General features: G+C 40.9%; 1 protein-coding gene and 1 long non-coding RNA gene across 2 annotated transcripts; one reads left to right on the top strand and one right to left on the bottom strand.

The window, feature by feature from the left end:
* Positions 1-20: 20 nt before the first annotated feature.
* On the top strand, positions 21-16,438 carry riox2 (ribosomal oxygenase 2). The gene is made up of 10 exons (XM_046326843.1): positions 21-172; positions 456-884; positions 1,448-1,567; positions 4,200-4,328; positions 9,424-9,527; positions 9,861-9,966; positions 10,309-10,480; positions 15,049-15,137; positions 15,217-15,369; positions 16,184-16,438. Exons 2-10 carry the CDS (start codon positions 462-464, stop codon positions 16,340-16,342), a joined length of 1,455 nt encoding a protein of 484 aa, XP_046182799.1. The 5' UTR covers positions 21-172; positions 456-461; the 3' UTR covers positions 16,343-16,438.
* Positions 15,767-22,007, bottom strand: LOC124012862. The gene is made up of 3 exons (XR_006834786.1): positions 21,868-22,007; positions 21,057-21,118; positions 15,767-15,805 (listed from the first exon to the last, which is right to left on the bottom strand). It is a non-coding gene; the product is annotated as an uncharacterized LOC124012862 (long non-coding RNA).
* Between the last annotated feature and the right edge of the window lie 783 nt (positions 22,008-22,790).

Raw genomic sequence — 22,790 nt, 5'->3', positions numbered from 1 at the left:
ACTCGAGACATGAATCACCAGAGCGGAATGGAAAGTATTTGTTTGCCTTCGGACATTTTATGCTACAGGACAGAACACGATTCTCACGTGTAGCTATCAAACTGATTTGGGAAAAGGGAGAGTTTATAGCTAATATGTGTTAAATCCGAAGGTGGGAACATAAGCAAAACAGGTAACGTTCGCTATGTTTTAGCATTATATAACGTTAGCTACAGTTTGCAAGCTAGCTAACGTTAATTAACGTTAGCCCATAAACTTTGTTATTAGCTAGCTAACGTTTGTATCTGAAGCTTGCTACAGTAGCTACATAACACCAAGTATTTGCTATCGAACGGGCTATTCCAACTGCACTTCACCAAGGGCACTGTTAATCTTAATTTGATAGCAATGCAAAATTGAAACTGCTAAGTAGCTATCTTCTAATCTAATGTCACTGATGTAACGTTCTCTATCAGCTAAAGATGCCCAGGAACGGAAGAAAAGCAGCATCCGGAGATGAAGAGGTCGCTCCCAAACATAGGAAAACAGACTCCAATGGCGTCCCCTCTCCTTTCTGCTTCGACACCCCAGACACTGTCTTCCAGAGCCTAATTTCCCCAGTGGGACAGGAGGAATTTTTCACTGACTACTGGGAGAAGAAGCCCCTCCACCTCCAGAGGTCTGACCCAGGCCTGGCCTCCTACTACAAGTCTCTGTTCCAGCTTTCAGACCTGAAGGGGCTGTGCGCCCAGGGCCTGACGTATGCCAGAGACCTCAATGTGTGCCGCAGCGTCCAGGGCAACAAGACTGTGTTGAACAAGGAAGGCCGTGTCAACTACAGCCAGCTCAAAAAGGACTTCAACCAGAAGGCCACCATCCAGTTCCACCAGCCTCAGAGGTTTAAGGTGAGAGTAGTGGACATGTGTTTATCCACAGTGTTTTGTACTCCCGAGTCATGGGTTCTGGTCTGTGATAGTATGAAACAGGAGAACATGTTTTGTGCCTACTGAACATGACTGCTCCTGTAGGGCCACAGTATGTGGGGAAAGGTTGTCCCAGCCTAGCATTATTACCTAAACACCTGATTCAGCTTGATTGTATTAATTATGACTGTTGATCAGTTGAATAAGGTATTATTAGATCTTGGCCTGCCAAAACTGCATCCCTGTAGAAAATGGAGTGAAGGTCCTAGTTAATGCAGCACTGTGGCAGTGGCTCTGTGGTAACAGAAAGGGACTGGTAGTGACAGATATCCTTTAGCTAAGATGTTGTTTAGCTCAGATTCAGATTTGCCTATTTTAAATGTGAACGCCTTGAATATGTTGCTGAACACAACATGAATTAAAATCTATTGCACAGATATCTGAACATCTTGATCATTCCATATTTGTGCAGAGCTGAACCCAATAGTATTCTATTCTGAGATTCTAAGATGCCTGCTCTCCTCTAACTAACCGTGTGTCTCCAGGACGAGTTGTGGCGGATTCAGGAGAAGCTGGAGTGTTTCTTCGGCGCTCTTGTGGGCTCCAACGTCTACATCACCCCACAGGATTCCCAAGGACTACCCCCACACTACGACGACGTGGAGGTACACCACTGAACTGGCCCCAAAATGGTCCACATCAGGGTGGTGTTCAGTGGGAACCAGAACATGTCATAGCTACCCATAAGAAACTAACATTTTACCTTTACATTTCAAATCATTTTGCTACAGTGTTCCCTACTGAACATAACCCTGGCTGCAACGTTTGTAGTATAGTTTGAGGGTTAGACAATATTTAAATGTTTACATACTCTTTTACCCACTTCATATGTATATTCTGTATTCTAGTAATCCTATATATCTGCTGCTGTACACCTTTCCTATTCATATACTGTCTACACACCATCATATATATATATATACACACACACACACAGTGGGGCAAAAAAGTATTTAGTCAGCCACCAATTGTGCAAGTTCTCCCACTTAAAAAGATGAGGCCTGTCATTTTCATCATAGGTACACTTCAACTATGACAGACAAAATGAGAAGAAAAAACCCCCAGAAAATCATATTGTAGGATTTTAAATTAATTTATTTGCAAATTATGGTGGAAAATAAGTATTTGGTCACCTACAAACAAGCAAGATTTCTGGCTCTCACAGACCTGTAACTTCTTCTTTATGAGGCTCCTCTGTCCTCCACTCGTTACCTGTATTAATGGCACCTGTTTGAAGTTGTTATCACTATAAAAGACACTTGTCCACAACCTCAAACAGTCACACTCCAAACACCACTATGGCCAATATACATATACACATATATATATATATATATTGATATGCCAGATCTGTCAAGTGGATGGATCATATTGGCAAAGGAGAAATGCTCACTAACAGGGATGTAAACACATATGCACAACATTTGATAAGCTTTTTGTGCATATAGAAAACTTTGGGATCTTTTATTACAGTTCATGAAACCAAGACTTTACATGATGCGTTTATATTTTTGTTCAATATATATATATATATATTGCTTTAAAAAATAAAGGGAACTCTTAAACAACACAATGTAACTCCAAGTCAATCACACTTCTGTGAAATCAAACTGTCCACCTGTGGACGTCGGGCCCTCATACCACCCTCATGGAGTCTGTTTCTGACCGTTTGAGCAGACACATGCACATTTTTGGCCTGCTGGAGGTCATTTTGCAGGGCTCTGGCAGTGCTCCCCCTTGCACAATGGCGGAGGTAGCGGCCCTGCTGCTGGGTTGTTGTACTGTACTGGCCTGTCTCCATGCTCTGGACACTACGCTGACAGACACAGCAAACCTTCTTGCCACAGCTCGCATTGATGTTCCATCCTGATGAGCTGCACTACCTGAGCCACTTGTGTGGGTTGTAAGACTCCGTCTCACCGCTAGAGTGAAAGCACCGCCAGCATTCAAAAGTGACCAAAACATCAGCCAGGAAGCACAGGAACTGAGAAGTGGTCTGTGGTCAACACCTGCAGAACCACTCCTTTATTGGGGGTGTCTTGCTAATTGCCTATAATTTCCACCTGTTGTCTATTCCACTTGCACAACAGCATGTGACATTTACTGTCAATCAGTGTTGCTTCCTAAGTGGACAGTTTGATTTCACAGAAGTGGGATTGACTTGGAGTTACATTGTGTTGTTTAAGTGTTCCCTTTATTTTTTTGAGCACTATATATATATATATATATACACACACACACACACTGAACAAAAATATAAAGGCATCATGTTAAGTTTGGGTTTCATGAGCTGAAATAAAAGATCCCTAAGTTTTCTATATGCACAAAAAGCTTATTTCTCTCAAATGTTGTGCGTATGTGTTTACATCCCTGTTAGTGAGCATTTCTCCTTTGCCAATATAATCCATCCACTTGACAGATCTAGCATATCAAGAAGCTGATTAAACAGGTGCACCTTGTGCTGGGGACAATAAAAGTATACTTTAAAATGTACAGTTTTGTCACACAACAAAATGCTACAGATGTCTCAAGTTTTGAGGGAGCGTGCAATTGGCATGCTGACTGCAGGAATGTCCACCAGAGCTGTTGCTAGAGAATTGAATGTTAATTTCTCTACCAGAAGTGTCATTTTAGAGAATTTAGCAGTAAGTCGAACAAAACACAGACCATCTCGGGGAAGCTCATCTGCGTGCTCTTCATGCTCTGGATCAACTTGTACAACGACGTGTTCCAGTTCCCGCCAATATCAAGCACACAGCCATTGAAGAGGAGTGGGACAACAGTCCACTGCCCTCAATCAACAGTCTGATTATCTCTATGCAAAGGAGATGTCACTCTACATGAGGCAAATGCTGGTCACAGCAGATACTGACTGGTTTTCTGATCCATGCCCCTACCATTTGTTTAAGGTATCTGTGACCAACAGATGCATATCTGTATTCCCAGTCATGTGAAATCCATAGATTATGGCCTAAAGAATGTATTTCAATTGACTGATTTCCTTATATGAACTGTAAATCTTTGAAATTGTTACATGTTGCTTTTATTTTTGTTCAGTGTGTATATTTATATTCTGGACACAGACATGGCTCATTATGCTATTTCTACATTTCTTTCTTAGAATTTTGGGGATTTGTGTATTGTTTTGTAATGTTCGGTATAACTGTTTGAGCCAGAAACAAGTATTTTGCTGCACCTGCGATAACATCTGCTAAATATGTGTACGCCTTTCCCCAGGTGTTTATCCTCCAGTTGGAGGGTGAGAAACATTGGCGTCTGTACAGCCCCACGGTGCCCTTGGCCAGAGAGTACTGCGTGGCGCTTGAGGAGCAGATCGGCAGCCCCACACACGACATCATACTGAAAGTACGTTAGGAGCAGGGTGACGCTGCCCATAATCTGTGTCAGTTTGCATTTATTGGGGGCAATTGCGACATACATTTTGGGACTTTAAAATGAATGATATACAGTCGTGGCCAAAAGTTTTGAGAATGACACCAATATACATTTTTAAAGTCTGCTGCCTCAGTGTCTTTAGATATTTTTGTCAGATGTTACTATGGAATGCTGAAGTATAATTACAAGCAGTGTCAAAGGCTTTTATTGACAATTACATGAATTTGATGCAAAGAGTCAATATTTGCAGTGTTGACCCTTCTTTTTCAAGACCTCTGCAATTGCTGGCAGAATTTGTGGGTTTTTGTTTGTCCACCCGCCTCTTGAGGATTGACCACAAGTTCTCAATGGGATTAACCTCTCTGGGATATGTGGGACGCTAGCGTCCCACCAGGCCAAAAGCCAAGGAAAATGCAGAGCGTCAAAATCAAATAAATTACTATAAAAATCTAACTTTCATTAAATCACACATGCAAGATAGCAAATTAAAGCTACACTTGTGAATCCAGCCAACATGTCAGATTTCAAAAAGGCTTTTCGGCAAAAGCAAATGATGCTATTATCTGAGGATAGCACCTAGGTAAACAAAGAGAAACCATATTTCAACCCTGCAGGCGCAACACAAAACACAGAATAAAAATATAATTCATGCCTTACCTTTGACGAGCTTCTTTTGTTGGCACTCCAATATGTCCCATAAACATCACAAATGGTCCTTTTGTTCGATTAATTCCGTTGATTATATATCCAAAATGTCCATTTATTTGGCGCGTTTGTCCAGAAAAACACCGGTTCCAACTTGCGTAACGTGACAACTTTTGAGATATTTTGTAATCTGTAAACTTTGCCAAAACATTTCAAACTACTTTTATAATACAACTTTAGGTATTTAACGTAAATAATAGTTAAAATCGAAGATGAGATGATCTGTGTTCAATACAGGAGGAAAACAAACTGTAGCTAGCTTTCTGGTCACGCGCCTCTATCTAACAGTACACTTCAAGTGACCCTCGTTCAAGATGGCCGTACTTCTTCATTACACAAAGGAATAACCTTGACCATTTTCTAAAGACTGACATCCAGTGGAAGCGATATGAACTGCAAGAAGGTTCCTTTAGAAATCTGGATTCCCAATGAAAACCCATTGAAAAGAGTGACCTCAAAAAACAAGAATCTGAATGGTTTGTCCGCGGCGTTTCGCCTGCTAAATAAGTTCTGTTATACTCACAGACATGATTAAAACAGTTGTAGAAACTTCAGAGTGTTTCTATCCAAATCCACTAATAATATGCATATTCTATCTTCTGGGGATGAGTAGCAGGCAGTTGAATTTGGGCATGCATTTCATCCGGATGTGAAAATACTGCCCCCTGTCACCAAGAAGTTAAGGTCAGTGGAGTTTCCTCGCCATGGACCCAAAATATCAATGTTTTGTTCCCCAAGTCACGTAGTTATCACTTTTGCCTCATGGCAAGGTGCTCCATCATGCTGAAAAAGACATTGTTAGTCACCAAACTGTTCCTGGATGGTTGGAATTAGTTGCTCTCGGAGGATGTGTTTGTACCATTCTTTATTCATGGCTGTGTTCTTAGGCAAAATTGTGAGTGAGCCCACTCCCTTGGCTGAGGAGCAACCCCACACAGGATGCTTTTCCGTTGGCATGACACAGGATTGATGGTAGTGCTCACCTTGTCTTCTCCGGACAAGCTTTTTCCAGATGCCCCAAACAATCGGAAAGGGGATTCATCAGAGAAAATGACTTTACCCCAGTCCTAAGCAGTCAAATCCCTGTACCTTTTGCAGAATATCAGTCTGTCCCTGATGCTTTTCCTGGAGAGAAGTGGCTTCTTTGCTGCCCTTCTTGACACCAGGCCATCCTCCAAACGTCTTCGCCTCACTGTGTGTGCAGATGCACTCACACTTGCCTGCTGCCATTCCTGAGCAAACTCTGTGCTGGTGGTGCCCTGATCCTGCAGCTGAATCAACTTTAGGAGACGGTCCTGGCTCCTGCTGGAATTTCCTGGACAGCCTGTAGCCTCTTTCACAACAATTGAACCGCTCTCTTTGAAGTTATTGATGATCTGATAAATGGTTGATTTTGGTGCAATCTTACTGGCAGCAATATCCTTTCCTGTGAAGCCCTTTTTGTGCAAAGCAATTATGACGGCACGTGTTTCCTTGCAGGTAACTGGTTGGCAGAGGAAAAACAATGATTCCAAGCACCACCCTCCTTTTTGAAGTTTCCAGTCTGTTATTCCAACTCAATCAGCATGACAGAGTGATCTCCAGCCTTGTCCTCATGAACACTCATACCTGTGTTAACGAGGGAATCACTGACATGATGTCAGCTGGTCCTTTTGTGGCAGGGCTGAAATGCAGTGGAAATGTTTTTGGGGGATTGTTCATTTGCATGGCAAAGAGGGACATTGCAATTAATTGCAATTCGTCTGGTCACTCATATCATTCATGACATTCTGGAGTATATGCAAAATTGCCATATAAACTGAGGCAGCAGACTTTGAAAATTAATATTTGTGTCATTCTCTCAACTTTTGGCCACGACTACAGTACCTTCAGAAAGTATTTAGACCCTATGACCTTTTCCACATAGTATTACATTGCAGCCTTATTCTAAAATGGATTAAATTAAGTGTTTTCCTCAATCTTCACACAGTACCCCGGAATGACAAAGTGAAAACAGATTTTTAGAGAATGTTATTTACATAAGTATTCAGACCCTTTGCTATGAGACTTGAAATTGAGCCCAGGTGCATCCTACTTCCATTGATCATCATTGATGTTTTTACAACTTGATTGGAGTCCACCTGTGGTAAATTCAATTAATTGGGCATAATTTGGATAGGCACACAACTGTCTATATAAAGGTCCCACAGTTGACAGTGCATGTCAGAGCAAAAACCAGTTCTTGAGGTCGAAGGAATGGTCCGTAGAGCTCAGAGGCAGGATTGTGTCGGCACAGATCTGCATCGCCAGGCACGACTCCAACACCATCATTAAGTGTGCAGACAACACAACGGTGGTAGGCCTGATCAACGACGAGACAGCCTATAGGGAGGTGGTCAGAGACCTGGCCGGGTGTTGCCAGAATAACAACCTGTCCCTCAACGTAATCAAGACATAGTAGATGATTGTGGACTACAGGAAAAGGAGGACCGAGCACGCCCCCATTCTCATCGACGGGGCTGTAGTGGAGCAGGTTGAGAGCTTCAAGTTCCACATCACCAACAAACTAGAATGGTCCAAACACATCAAGACAGTTGTGAGGAGGGCACAACAAAACCTATTTCCCTCAGGAGACTGAAAAGATTTGGCATGGCTCCTCAGATCCTCAAAAAGTTCTACAGCTGCAACATCGAAAGCATCTTGACTGGTTGGATCACTGCCTGGTATGGCAACTGCTCGTCCTCCGACCGCAAGGCACTACAGAGGGTAGTGCGTACGGCCCAGTACATAACTGGGCCAAACTGCCTGCCACCCAGGACCTCTACACCAGGCGGTGTCAGAGGAGGGCCCAAAAAATTGTCAAAGACTTCCGCCACCCTAGTCATAGACTGTTCTCTGCTACCGCATGGCAAGCGGTACCGGTGCACCAAGTCTAGGAGCAAAAGGCTTCTCAACAGCTTTTATACCCCCAAGCCATAAGACTCCTGAACAGGTAATCAAATGGCTACCCGGACTATTTGCATTGTGTCCCGCCTTTGTGGTAGAGTGGCCAGGCGAAAGCTACTCCTCAGTAAAAGGCACAAGACCGCTCGATTGGATTTTGCCAAAATGCACCAAAATATTCGCTGGTCTGGTGAAACCAAGATTGAACTATTTGGCCTGAATGCCAAGCATCACGCCTGGAGGACACCTGGCACCATCCCTACGGTTAAGCATGGTGGTGGCAGCATCATGCTGTGGGGATGTTTTTCAGCGGCAGGGACTGGGAAACCCAGTCAGGATCGAGGCAAAGATGAACGGAGAAAAGTACAGAGAGATCCTTGATGAAAACCTGCTCCAGGGCTCTCAGGACCTCAGACTGGGGCGAAGGTACACCTTCCAACAGGATAACGCCCCTAAGCACACAGCCAAGATAATGCAGGAGTGGCTTCGGGACAAGTCAATGTTCTTGAGTGGCCCAACTAGAGCCTGGACTTGAACCAAATTGAACATCTCTGGAGAGACCTGAAAATATCTGTGCAGCGATTCTCCCCATTCAACCTGACAGAGCTTGAGAGGATCTGCAGAGAAGAATGGGAGAAACTCCCCAAATATTGGTGTGCCTGCCAAGCTTGTAGCGTCATACCCAAGAAGACTCGAGGCTGTAATCGCTACCAAAGGTGCTTCAACAAAGTACTAAGTAAAGGGTCTGAATACTTATGTAAATGTGATATTTCATTTGATTTGATTTTATTTACCAGTATCGCAGACTACATAGACTCTTTGGTCCTGTACAAACTTGCTGTATGTCAAATATTGTGTGCTATAGCTTGGAAAATAAATAAATGTGACTGGATGACAACATTATGTTTTTTTCCAATAGTAGGGCTATTTTCCTATAGAAGTTTGTTTCCTTGCCACGATATTGAGTATCGATATTGAGTATCGCCCTACTGATATTGTCCCGGCCCAACTATAAATGCCTCATGAGCTTAGTTTAACTGTCATACACTATCAGAACCCAACATTTAAGCCTGTTTTACTTCATTGTTTGCAAACAATGTAATTGTAAACAAACACTGTGTAGCTTCAAAACAAGTTTTAACCATCATTTTAATACCATGGACGGTCAGTCCTTGCATCCATAGCTTTGTCTATGAATTTGACCAAAACAGTGGCAGGGTGATCACGCTTTAGGGGTTTCCTGTCGACTAAACAAAACCAATGTCTCTCTAGGCAAGACCAGTCAAAGGCCACAACCCGAAAGTAATCCACAGTAGTGCACTTAAGTCTTGATCCACATTTGGAAAACGCTTCATTGGAGTATTTTGCAACATAGTGTGACTTGTGGCCTGAGCTATTGAGGTTAAGTGAGGGGGGTGTTTGACCTTTTTTTCCATAGGCAGGTGATCTGCTCTACTTCCCCAGAGGAACCATCCATCAGGCGGACACCCCCGTGGGAGTGGATCATTCTACCCACCTAACCCTCAGTACCTACCAGAACACGTACGTGAGACTCACTGTGGCACCTAAGAAATTGATACCAGCGACCCTCTGGTTGCGAACTCATTCCTTGAAAAGTAATACGCGCAACGCTTGCACATTATTAAAAACCTGATATTTTTTTAATACGCTATTAATATCATGTTTCAGCCATCAATGGCCTTAGTCAGAATTTGCCAAGTCGTAGCCTGACAGATCTTCCCCTGGGTTTCGAATTGGCTATACCTCTCTAACATCAACTCTATCTCAGCCCCACCACTTCTTCATTCTCTCATTTGAAACAGTGGAAATTCATAATCTTGATGTGTAAAATTACTTACATTTTTTTCATCTCAGGTCATGGGGAGACTATCTGGCCAACGTGTTCCCCAATTTCTTATATGACTCCCTTAAGACCAGTGACATCACCAGGAGGGTAGGCATGCCCAGGAGAATCTTGATGGTGAGGTCTGCTTCCGTACTCTGTTCCAACACTTAAACATTTCATCCTTCCTTCTGTCCTTCATTGAGGGCAACACTCATCTGCCATGGTCAGATTGGTGAATGTGAGTGATAACTTACAGTTCAGTGATTTACCTAAAGGAGGAATAAGGAATTTGCACTGAACGATGTGTTGAATGTTTAATGTCTAAACTTTAGTTCTCACTGGTTGCATGTTCTGCTAAATTTAGTTTCATAATAGAAATTACAATGTATGCCTATTGAAAATAATAGTGTCCTATCTGCGTAGTTCAGTCTTACCTACTGCTATCTATTAAGCTCTATAACATTGTGTGTGTACAAGGGAGCCAACGCAGCCCCAGACACAAGCAGGCAGTTGGCCTCATTATTGAGGAGCGTGGCAGATCAGATGGAGAGGGGCGAACACGAACTCCGTGCCGGGGACATGAAGAGGGACTTTGCCCTCCACAGACTGCCACCTTACACACCAGAGCAAGATGACATCTCATCATCAGGTGTGTGTCTTGCTGAATAATATTTAAAAGTCCAATGAGTAGAATGTTTATTACAGACAGTGTGTGTTGTCCATAGAATGTGAAACAGTAACTGGTCACAGCCATATTCTGAGATATGAATCAATTTAAATTAGAAATGGACAGGGGTGTTTTTCTACTAAGAAGTGATGTTTCTGTACAGGCTACAGATATGCATTTAAATAGTGATGTGCATTGATACTTTAGAATGCGCCTCTTACGTTTTTCTGACAGACTTAACATATTTGTTAACATCTGTCCGGACGCTTGCTGAATCTGAGCTAAGCAGGGAGAGTAATATTTATAGTAAGGTCTGGAAAATAGTGTTGGGGCATTGAATATGGATAGGTACAGTATCGCTAGCCACTTTGTTCTGGATCGGGTCATTCTATAAATAATGGGGCCAATGTGTGACATTGGGATCAAAATGTAGTTCCTCATGTGTACTTTGAGGAATATATGCAAATTGATCCATAACTCCACATATACAACATAGGCCTAGGACTATACATCCTTTAAGCAGGGTTCATACAGACATTGGCAAGTCAAATTCATGGACTTTTTCAAGCACTTAATTGTAATTTTCAAGGACATCAATATTATACAATTGTGCGGCAGGTAGCCTTGCACCAATTTGTAAGTCGCTCTGGATAAGAGCGTCTGCTAAATGACTTAAATGTAAATGTAAATGTAAGAGCATTGGGCCAATAACTGAAAGGTTGCCTGTTTGAATCCCGAGCAGACTGAAAAATATGTCTGTGCCATTGAGCAAGAGTGTGCTAAGAGTGTGCTAAATGACTAAGATGTAATAATTTACATTTATGTACAGTGGTAGTCGAAAGTTTACATACATTTAGGTTGGAGTCAATAAAACTTGTTTTTCAACCACTCCACAAATTTCTTGTTAACAAACTATAGTTTTGGGAAGTCGGTTAGGACATCTACGTTGTGCCTGACACTTAATTTTTCCAACAATTGTTTACAGACAGATTATTTAACTTATAATTCATTGTATCACAATTCCAGTGGGTCAGAAGTTTATATACACAAAGTTGACTATGCCTTTAAACAGCTTGGAAATTGGAGGTGTACCTGTGTATGTATTTCAAGGCCTACCTTCAAACTCAGTGCCACTTTGCTTGAATCATGGGACAATTAAAATAAATCAGCTAAGACCTCAGGGGGGAAAATGTAGACCTCCACAAGTCTGGTCCATCCTTGGGAGCATTTTCCAAACGCCTGAAGGTACCACGTTCATCTGTACAAACAATAGTACGCAAGTATAAACACCATGGGACCACATAGCCGTCATACTGCTCAGGAAGGAGACTCATTCTGTCTCCTAGAGATGAACGAACTTTGGTGCGAAAAGTATGAATCAATTACAGAACAACAGCAAAGGACCCTGTGAAGATGCTGGAGGAAACAGGTACAAAAGTATCTATATCCATAGTAAAACGAGTCCTATATCGACATATAACCTGAAAGGCCGCTCAGCAAGGAAGAAGCCACTGCTCCAAATCCGCCATAAAATATACAGACTACGGTTTGTAACTGCACATGGGGGCAAAGATCATACTTTTGGGGGAAATGTCCTCTGGTCTGATGAAACAAAAATAGAACTGTTTGGCCATAATGACCATCATTATGTTTGGAGGAAAAAGGGTGAGTTGCAAGCTGAAGAACACCATGCCAACCGTGAAGCACAGGGGTGACCGCATCATGTTGTGGGGGTGCTTTGCTGCAGGAGGGACCGGTGCAATTCACAAAATAGATTGCATCATGAGGCAGGAAAATGATGTGGATATATTGAAGCAAAAAAATGGGCCAAAATTCCCCCAACTTAATGTGGGAAGCTTGAGGAAGGCTATCATAAACGTTTGACCCAGGTAAAACAATTTAAAGGAAATGCTACCAAATATGGGCCATATGAGTGTATGTAAACTTCTGACCCACTGGGAATGTGAAGAAATAAATAAATGCTGAAATAAATAATTCTCTCTACTATTATTCTGACATTTCACATTCTTAAAATAAAGTGGTGATCTTAACTGACCTATGACAGGGAATTTTTACTCTGATTAAATGTCAGGAATTGTGAAAATCTGAGTTGAAATGTATTTGGCTAAGGTGTATGTAAACTTCCAACTTCAACTGTACATATGGCTCTGGGAAAAAATTAAGACTACTGCAAAATGATCAGTTTCACTGGTTTTGTTATTTATAGGTAGGTATGTGTTTGGGTTAAATTAACATTTTTGTTTTATAATAACAAGAAGGATGCAGTGTTGTCTGACCTCGAATACTGCAAGACAACACAATACTAATGTTTTAATTTAGCAAGAGTTCAAAATCAATATTTGGTGTAAATCAGGGTTATTCCAATCACAGTTTTCATGCATCTTGGCATGATCTCCACCAGTCTTTCACATTGATGTTGGGTGACTTTATGCCATTCCTGGTGCAAAAATCCCAGAGGTTTTCAACAGCTGTAATAAGTTGTCCAGCGTAGGAAATCCTCACTGGTATCACAGTTTGTAGAAAGACCAGTCACCATCTTGCTGAAACTAAGCCTTTTGGAACCAATGCTTGTGCTGTAAAATAATAAAGCAAGGAGACTTATTCCATGGTCAAATCCTGCCTCTTGTAGATCTGAAAAGATTTATCTCAGTAATATGGTACCTGTCATTACCAAAGGCGAAGAAAGCAGCACAAAACTTTAGCACCTTCCTTCAGAACCAAGAGTGTTAAGTTTCAACTCCCGAGTGGCACAGCGGTCTAAGGCACTGCATCTCAGTGTTAGAGGCATCACTAACGACCCTGGTTTGATTCCAGGCTGTATCACAACCGGCTGTGGTCGGAATCCCATAGGGCGGCGCACAATTTGCACAGATTCGTCCGGGTTAAGGGAGGGTTTGGCCACCATTGTAAAATAAGATTTTTCTTTTTTACCCCCAATTTCTGTGGTATCGAATTGTTGTAGTAATCTTGTCTCATCGCTACAACTCCCGTACGGGCTCGAAAGAGACGAAGGTTGAAAGTCCTGCGTCCGCCGATACACAACCCAACCAGCCGTACTACTTCTTAACACAGCGCGCATCCAACCCGGAAGCCAGCCGCACCAATGTGTTGGAGGGTACAGCTTGCACCTGGCCTTGGTTAGCGCACACTGTGCCCGGCCCGCCACAGGAGTCGCTGGTGCGCGATGAGACAAGAACATCCCTACCGACCAAGCCCTCCCTAACCCGGACGACGCTAGGCCAATTGGGCATCGTTGGTGGTTGATGTGATGCACTCTCTGAGGAACAGAAGGGAGAAACATATGATGGGACAGAGTGGTGATGATGATGATGATGATGATGGTGGTGGTGATGATGATAGTGGCTCGAACCCAGGGACTCTTGATGGCACAGCTGGCGCTGCAGTACAGCGCCCTTAACCGCTGCGCCACCCGGGAGGCCAAGAATTTGTTCTTAACTGACTTGCCTAGTTAAATTAAAGGTAACAATTTTTTTTAATATATTAATATATATATTAATATATATATATTTATATATATATATATATATATATATATATATATATAATATATTAAATTAAAGGTAACAATTTTTTTATATATTAATATATATATTAATATATATATATTTATATATATTATATATATATATATTTATATATATATATATATATATTATATATATATATATATATATAATATATTTATATATATATATATATATATTTATATATATATATATATATATATATATATATATATATAATATATTTATATATATATATATTTATATATATATATATATTTATATATATAATATATAATATATTTATATATTTATTTATATATATATATATTTATATATATATTATATATATATATATAATATATTTATATATATATATATAATATATTTATATATATATAATATATTTATATATATATAATATATTTATATATATATAATATATTTATATATATATAATATATTTATATATATATATAATATATTTATATATATATATATATATATTTATATATATATATAATATATTTATATATATTTTATATATATATTATATATATATATATAATATATTTATATATTATATATATAATATATTTATATATTATATACATATATATATATAATATATATATATATATATATATATATATATTAATATATTTATATATATATTATATATATATATATATATATTATATATATATAATATATTTATATATATATAATTTATTTATATATATATAATTTATATATATTAATATAATATATTATATATTTATATATTATTTATTTATATATATATTAATATATTAATACATTAATATATTTATATAATATATATATATATAAAATAAGTAACAAGAGTATTAAGTAACTAATATGGTACAACTTATCCAATCCTTTAAGAGCTACAAGAAGTTCCCAGGAGGAGTTTTGGGCATGAGTATACATGTATTAGCCTAGGTCCTTCTGTCTATTTCTGTGTGTGTGTGTTCTTCACAGCTGGAAAGATGCCTGCTTTAGAAGATACGGTGTGTCTGAGGTTTAAAGACCACATCCTGGTGTCTTTAGAGACGTGTCAAAGCCCATCAGTAAGTGCCTTCAGTTTTAACAGTTTACATATTTTACCTAGCTGCTCTTGGACTAAAGTGTGTGTTTGTGTGTGTTTAGGATGGGTCGGTATCGTTGGTGGTTGATGTGATGCACTCTCTGAGGAACAGAAGGGAGAAACATATGATGGGACAGAGTGGTGATGATGATGATGATGATGATAGTGGTGGTGATGATGATAGTGGTGAAGAGGAGGAAGATGCACCCTCTGAGGTAACCTGGCACATTTTGCCAAGACAATGTACTTAGTTGACAATATGGATATCAAATCAAATGTATTTATATAGCCCTTCGTACATCAACTGATCTCAAAGTGCTGTACAGAAACCCAGCCTAAAACCCCAAACAGCAAGCAACGAAGGTGTAGAAGCACGGTGGCTAGGAAAAACACCCTAGAAAGGCCAAAACCTAGGAAGAAACTTAGAGAGGAACCAGGCTATGTGGGGGGCCAGTCCTCTTCTGGCTGTGCCGGGTGGAGATTATAACAGAACATGGCCAAGATGTTCAAATGTTCATAAATGACCAGCATGGTCAAATAATAATAAGGCAGAACAGTTGAAACTGGAGCAGCAGCACGGTCAGGTGGACTGGGGACAGCAAGGAGTCATCATGTCAGGTAGTTCTGGGGCATGGTCCTAGGGGTCAGGTCCTCCGAGAGAGAAAAAGAAAGAGAGAATTAGAGAGAGCATATGTGGGGTGGCCAGTCCTCTTCTGGCTGTGCCGGGTGGAGATTATAACAGAACATAGCCAAGATATAGGATTTGAGTTAAAGTACCTCTACCATTTGGATATTATATAGGATTCTTAGAGTATATTATACACTGCCAGTCAGCCAGGATTTTAATAGTTTATGAATGAAGATGTTTGTGTAATTCATATTGACTCTCATCAAAGTATCGAATCAGAAGCTATATGTCTGTAGATAAGGCCCAATTCCTGATATTTTGTTTACACAGGCAAAATGCATGGTCATGTCTGAAACTGTCTGTAAAGTTCTGTCTGTCATATCTCTCCACGTATCTCCTAGACCCCCGGCATGACCTTCCCCTTCGAAGACCTCCCGGCCATCAGGCAGCTGCAGGCGGGACAGCCCATCCCTGTGTCTCAGCTAAAAAGGCAATTGGACAATGACAAAGTCCAGATGGCCCTGGTGCTCTGGTCGGAGGGCCTGCTGGAGGTGTGCTAATACCCCAACAGCATACTCTGACACCAACAACCACTGCTTTCCATTTGGTCACACAATAAATCAAGAGTCCTTTATTCTACGGTTTACTTCATCTAATTGAAATGTGTTCGGTGTGGTTTGTGTGTGTGTCTGTTTACAGATCTGAAACAACTGTAAATGTAATATTGTAACACACTTTATCGACTGGAAACACATCAAATACATCAACATTGCTTGGGCAAAGCGGGGGAGTAGACACGGGGATGTGATTGGCTCGGTCTGAGTCTGCTCATAGGCTCTTAACACCCCCAGACCTTCCAATGCAAAGTGTCTGTATGCAAACAGGCTTTCTTGGTTCCACAGGTACACTGTAGTTGAAGAGATCTGTGAACTTAGGCTGGATGATATGTGCTCTGAGGAGAGCAGCAGTTATCAGACCTGGCCTTTCTGCCACCCTAGGCATGACAAAAAAACATTGCCCCCCTTTCCAAAATAGAATAGTCCCAGTAAGCAAGTTTTGAAAATATTGTTTTTTTCCCGAAGTTAGGTTCTAAATGAAGGTTGAAACCTGAACCAAACATGGAAGTATATAGCCCAAATGGAGGCTAGTCCAGACTGGACAAATTCTAGACCAAACATAGACGTCTATGATTGGTTCAGATTTGGTCAGGACTAAAAATCAATGTGGAAATCTAAGCCGGTCTGGACAGGACCAAAAAAATATGTCAACGGCATCGGTCTGTGTGTACTGGTGTAACGGATGTGAAACGGCTAGCTTAGTTAGCGGTGTGCGCTAAATAGCATTTCAATCGGTTACGTCACTTGCTCTGAGACCTTGAAGTAGTAGTTCCCCTTGCTCTGCAAGGGCCGTGGCTTTTGTGGAGCGATGGGTAACGATGCTTCGTGGGTGACTGTTGTTGATGTGTGCAGAAGGTCCCTGGTTCGCGCCCGGGTATGGGCGAGGGGACGGTTTAAAATTATACTGTTACACTGGGGTGTACACCGCCAACTAAGCTTGCCTACAATGGAATTTTATGAATGCCCATCAATGTGGTAGGCATAATGTTTGTGAAACACCAAAAGCCTGCTGGTCCAGATGGGACCAAAAAAATACGCATAAAAGACGTCTGCGTCGGTCCTTGCTTACACTAGGGTTTAGGCTACATGTCTGGTGGCATTGGAATTTTATGAATGCCCATCTGCGGTAGGCCCACCGTTTGTAAAACAGGCCGTTGCATTGGCTTTAGTCCTGATTCCTGTGACGAATGAATGACTATTTATAAGATGAATATCAGCAGCTACACAACGTTATCAGGAGTTATCCTGGGCCTAATTGCAACGAGAATCAATGTGTGTACACAGCGGGAAATGTCTATGTATTTTATTTTTCGCTATGATCATAAAACATTGATGGATACAAACTTGAAACCATCATGACTACTTAGCCCACGGGGTGAACCATACAAAAAATGTTATGACAGTGCAGTAACTGCAGTCGACTGGTATTTTGGACGCAGTGATTGCAGTAAAACATTATTTTGGACGCAGTATGTACAGCATACTACAGTTAGTCGTACTGCACTCTGACTGCAATCTTTTTTCGTAAAGGAAACTCCTGGACCGCAGTTGTGAGTAGCCTGATTGTCCATTTACTTTGACCTCTCCTGTTTTGGGGGGATATTTGTTCATATTTTTGGGGATTGGGTGCCATTTAGGTTAGGCTATTTGATCGGAGAAACCTCAATGATGTAGTCTATCTGCTACGTGATTTATGTTCAAATGTTTTAGGGGGACGGGAAGTTGGTGAAGCCTCACGTCTCTCCAACAGCACCATGTAGAGGCGTGCTCGGAATGGACAAGTGAACTATTTTGCGCTATTGAAAAGGTGACCACTGCTTATCACAGGGCGGCATCAGCGCTCACCTAACAAGCCCATATGCCACTGGTTGAGCTAAATCGTCTTTGTTTTTTGGCAAAATAATGTGAGGTTTTATTTGTTGTTGGAGGTGCGCCTTGGTCAGTTCAGAAATGTCCGCCATCAATCTGCGCTGCAAAGGCTATGCTTCGACCAGAAGTGATGAGTTTGACAACTCTTCGCTCTAAGAGATTGGCCGCATCATGGGCGTAGGCGTGAACCTATTCAAGTAAGTAAATACATTTGGAAAATGTTATATATATTTTTTTAAAGTATTATTAGCTAGCTGTGTATGCTATTGAGCTGCTTGTTAGCTAGCTGGCCAACTTTACAGAACTAAGTGAACTATCACCAACTAACGTTAACAAGCTAATATGAAGTTATCTTGACGTTTGTCTATGTATCATTGTAAATTAAAAATGTATGCTCCAAATGCATTTGTACTGAACAAAAATATAAATGCAGTGTTGGTACCATGTTTCATGAACTGAATTAAAACGTTCCAGAAATATTCCATATGCACAAAAATATTATTTCTCTAAAATGTCCACACATTTGTTTACATCCCTGTTAGTGAGATTTTCTCCTTTGTCAAGATCATCCATCCACGTGACAGGTGTGGCATTTTTTATTTAAAAAAGCAGATTAAATAGCCGGATCATTACACAGGTGCACCTTGTGCTGGGGACAATAAAAGGCCTCTATAAAATGTGCAGTTCTGTCACACAACACTGCCACAGATGTCTCAAGTTTTGAGGAAGCGTACAATTGGCTTGCTGACTGCAGGAATGTCCACCAGAGATGTTGCCAAATAATTAAATGTTAATTTCTCTATTATAAGCTGCCTCTGTTGTTTTAGAGAATTTGACAGTACGTCCAACCGGCCTCACAACCATAGATTAGGGCCTAATTTATTTATTTAAATTGACTGATTAAGTAAAGTTGTTGCATGTTGTGTTTATATTTTTGTTCAGTATAGATAACAGCAATTGAAAAGGGTGAAAGGGTTTCCTGCTCCAGCTGTCTTAAAGGGTGTAGGTGGACTAGTTAATATAGGGCGGGTTGTGGGATGACAACATTAAAATATTCTCCAGTTTTAGTCCCTAGAGAGGAAAACTGAAGACAGACAGAGAGATAAGTCAGGGCTGTCTAATTGTAATAAAGTGAAGCCTGTTTCTTTGATGTCTGTCCTTGGATATGGAGAGCTGTGAAAGCATGTCTGCAGATGAAGAGGGCCCAGTGAATGCCCCAAGAGACTTCTGGCACATCGTTGTATGCCATGGGTTGTATGTGCACTTGTGGTAGCAAATGTTTTATTCAACAATAAATGTCTAATTTGTCTTTGTTGCTTTCTCAAATTACATGACCTTTTTGTCCAGTTGTGAGCTCTCCAATTGGTTTTTATTTAATTGTCACTGTCTCAGGATATCAGCCATGTAAACTCATTATGCAGCTTATCATAATGTCATGCATCAATGCAGCTATAGTCCTACAGTATGATGACATAACTGGTCTAATGGGCATGTGCGATCAATGTGCCCCTTGTCATTGTACATCTGAAGCAGAGAATAGCTAGACTCAATGCCATGACACCAGTATAATGAAAGAGCGATAAGCTATAATATGAGAATCAAGATACCATAATACCATTGGTAGCATATTACATGGACAATTCATTCTTAGTGTATCATTTACAATGTTTTTAATGCATGTTACTGGTGATTTCTATCCTTTGGTGGGACATTTCACAATTTCAGTTTTGAGGTTTAGGCTGCTCGATGTTCATAACTAGCTAGCAGCACAAGCAAGCGTGCAAATCTCTCTTCACTCACCATCAACACCAACAGTCTCTGCAATCATGCTTTTGACCTTATGATTTTGTCTCTGTATTCTAGTAAAGCAAAACCATATATAATTGGAAAACCAGACACAGCAGGGATTGGCTTTCCTCCATCTATTTTGGTTGTGATTGTCTGGAACTATGTTTCATGAATGGAAGACTTTCAAGCAAACGTCTGCTCAGTAAGAAGGGTTCGCCAGCTCACCTTCCCACAATCCCCTGCCCATTTCTTTGCGTGCTCCTGTTGAAATTGAATGGGGCAGGGCTTTGGCAAATTCTGAAGTGGTGGAAACTCTACGTAATGAGCGGGCCGGCCCTGGCAGTAATGCATGGATAGGCCCATAACTATACAGAGGAAGGCTCTTTGGGGACCACGGGATGTTTAGCAGTATACACTTGAGTTAGGGTCTTATCACTGAGTCCATTTATTATGGCTGCTACCGATTCTCTACCATTCTCCAGAAGTGTGCACTCGTTCACTCCCCCTTTGCGTTGTCAACAAGAAAATTGCAATTTGAAATTAAAACGGATACAATTGTAACTCAATTCGTTTACAATAGAAACTCTTATGAAACTATGTAGGCCTAATTGAACTCATACAGTGACATTCATTATGAAATAGGAAGTAGGCTACTTTTGATATTTAAAAAATGTAAAGCCCATTTAGGTAACCTATGCTGGACACAGTGTTTATTTTTGAAGTCCATTATATCCCATCAAGATGTTGAAAGTAACAGAAGTATAGGGCAACCAACCATCCATTACCAATTGCCATGAATGTCCAGCTGGGCTACTATTCCCCCTCACTTGAAAAGTGACCCATGTTCAAACCACAATGCAACCAGAGGCAGATTTTAGGCCTACTTCTGTCAGCATTGTAAGGACTGAGAGGGAACCACTGGAGTGGAGCTTGAACTATAACAATCCTGCAGGGCAAGCATACATTCCTCAGTGCTGTAAACACGTTTTAGTTCACTCACCGTCGATTTTTGAGAAGCACACACAACAATAGAATACCAGGCATCCATCTGGGATCTCCACACTACAAATGGCCAAGAAGAGACAAAACATTTAATTTAACCAACACAATAATACATGCATCTTTATTAATCCATTACCAAAACAAACAAAAAACTAGGCTGTTTTCACGTTATCTAGAGCGTTGGTGATTGTAACCGTTGCCACGTTCACTGACACCTGCCATATTCAATGCGTGCTGTAATTAATCAGTTATTCTGCGCTCTTGCACGCTCAGACGAGTGCTCTGAAATCGGAGTAGATAGCCAGAGTGCATTTATGAACGGACCCTTAGTATTGATGGGAAACCGAGGCTTTCTTAAAGCTCCGAGCCCTTTCACCAAATTGTTGCTGAAAAAACGGTTCATTAGTCAGAGCATCATTATCTGTTCATAATATTCATTAGTGACATCTGCTGGTCAGCAATAAATAGCAGCGTGGGATGTTCAGATATAAGTTTTTTTCCTCCGCTGTCTTCATACATATTCCGTGGCGCAGCGATAAATCGTTGGCCTTACACGGAACTCAAACCGGCGCCATCGTGCGCACATTTATTTTGTCCCCCTACACCAAACGCGATCACGACACGCAGGTTAAAATATCAAAACAAACTCTGAACTAATGACATTAATTTGGGGACAGGTCGAAAAGCATTAAACATGTATGGCAATTTGGCTAGTTAGCTTGCACTTGCTAGCTAATTTGTCCTATTTAGCTAGCTTGCTGTTGCTAGCTAATTTGTCCTGGGATATAAACATTGAGTTCTTATTTTACCTGAAATGCATAAGGTCCTCTACTCCGACAATAATCCACACATATAACGGCCACCCGAATCGTTTCTAGTCATCTCTCCTCCTTCCCGGATTTTTCATCTTTGAATTTATATGGTGATCGCATCTAAACTTTCATAGTATTACCACAGCTGTTATGAGTGTAAGATGCCATCTGTTGGTAAATGTTCATTACTGCAACTCTTGTGTTTTACCGGGGTGCTTGAGATACCCGGATGGGTTGTGAGGTACTGAACAAGACTGGTTACTCGCAACAATGCCTCTGTCTCGTCATTTAACATTAAAACATGGTGTCAGAGTCAGATAACTAACCATGCTTCCCGCAAATTAGAGTCACCTGCTCTGGTTTACAAACAAATGCTTAGTTGTGTAAAATTTTGCCCGGAATTGGCCTTAGCTAGAGTGAGTTTGGTAGTTAGCTTCAGTGTTGTTAGCACCGGTTAGACATGGCAGCGAACATTCCCCCTCCCACCATTATGAAGCTTGGCGGGGGTTGGAGCACGAACTGGGATACGTTTAGAAGTGAATGGGAGGACTATGCGCTAGCAACGGGACTTCTGGAAAAGGACGATGAGGTAGTGGCTGCCACTTTGAGGACTATAATGGGAACTGAATGCCGACACGTATACAAACACAACCTGAACTTACCAGCAGCTCAGCAAGGTAACGCTATTGCTATTCTTGATGCTCTTGAACATTACTTTACGCCAGCAAAGAACGTCATCTACGAGCGATATGTTTTCGGTCGTTGCAAACAGGAGGACGGGGAGTCCATTGACAGCTTTGTCACTAGGTTAAGGGAAAAGGCAGCTACATGTGACTATGGTGCTTTAAGAGATGAACTGATCAGAGATAAGATTGTGCTTGGCATAACTGATGAGGGCACCCGCAGACGTTTGCTGAGAG

This window comes from Oncorhynchus gorbuscha, linkage group LG02, assembly GCF_021184085.1.
Source record: "Oncorhynchus gorbuscha isolate QuinsamMale2020 ecotype Even-year linkage group LG02, OgorEven_v1.0, whole genome shotgun sequence".
In the NCBI taxonomy this organism is placed as follows: domain Eukaryota; kingdom Metazoa; phylum Chordata; class Actinopteri; order Salmoniformes; family Salmonidae; genus Oncorhynchus; species Oncorhynchus gorbuscha.
The sequence above is the reverse complement of the archived record's forward strand: the minus strand, read 5'-3'. Positions and strand labels throughout refer to the sequence as shown.

Coding starts and splice junctions, on each gene's coding strand:
- riox2 (XM_046326843.1), top strand. CDS start 462: ATGCCCAGGAACGGAAGAAAAGCAGCATCCGGAGATGAAGAGGTCGCT. Junction 4,329..9,423: donor CACACGACATCATACTGAAA/GTACGTTAGGAG, acceptor TTTTTTCCATAG/GCAGGTGATCTGCTCTACTT. Junction 15,138..15,216: donor AGACGTGTCAAAGCCCATCA/GTAAGTGCCTTC, acceptor GTGTGTGTTTAG/GATGGGTCGGTATCGTTGGT.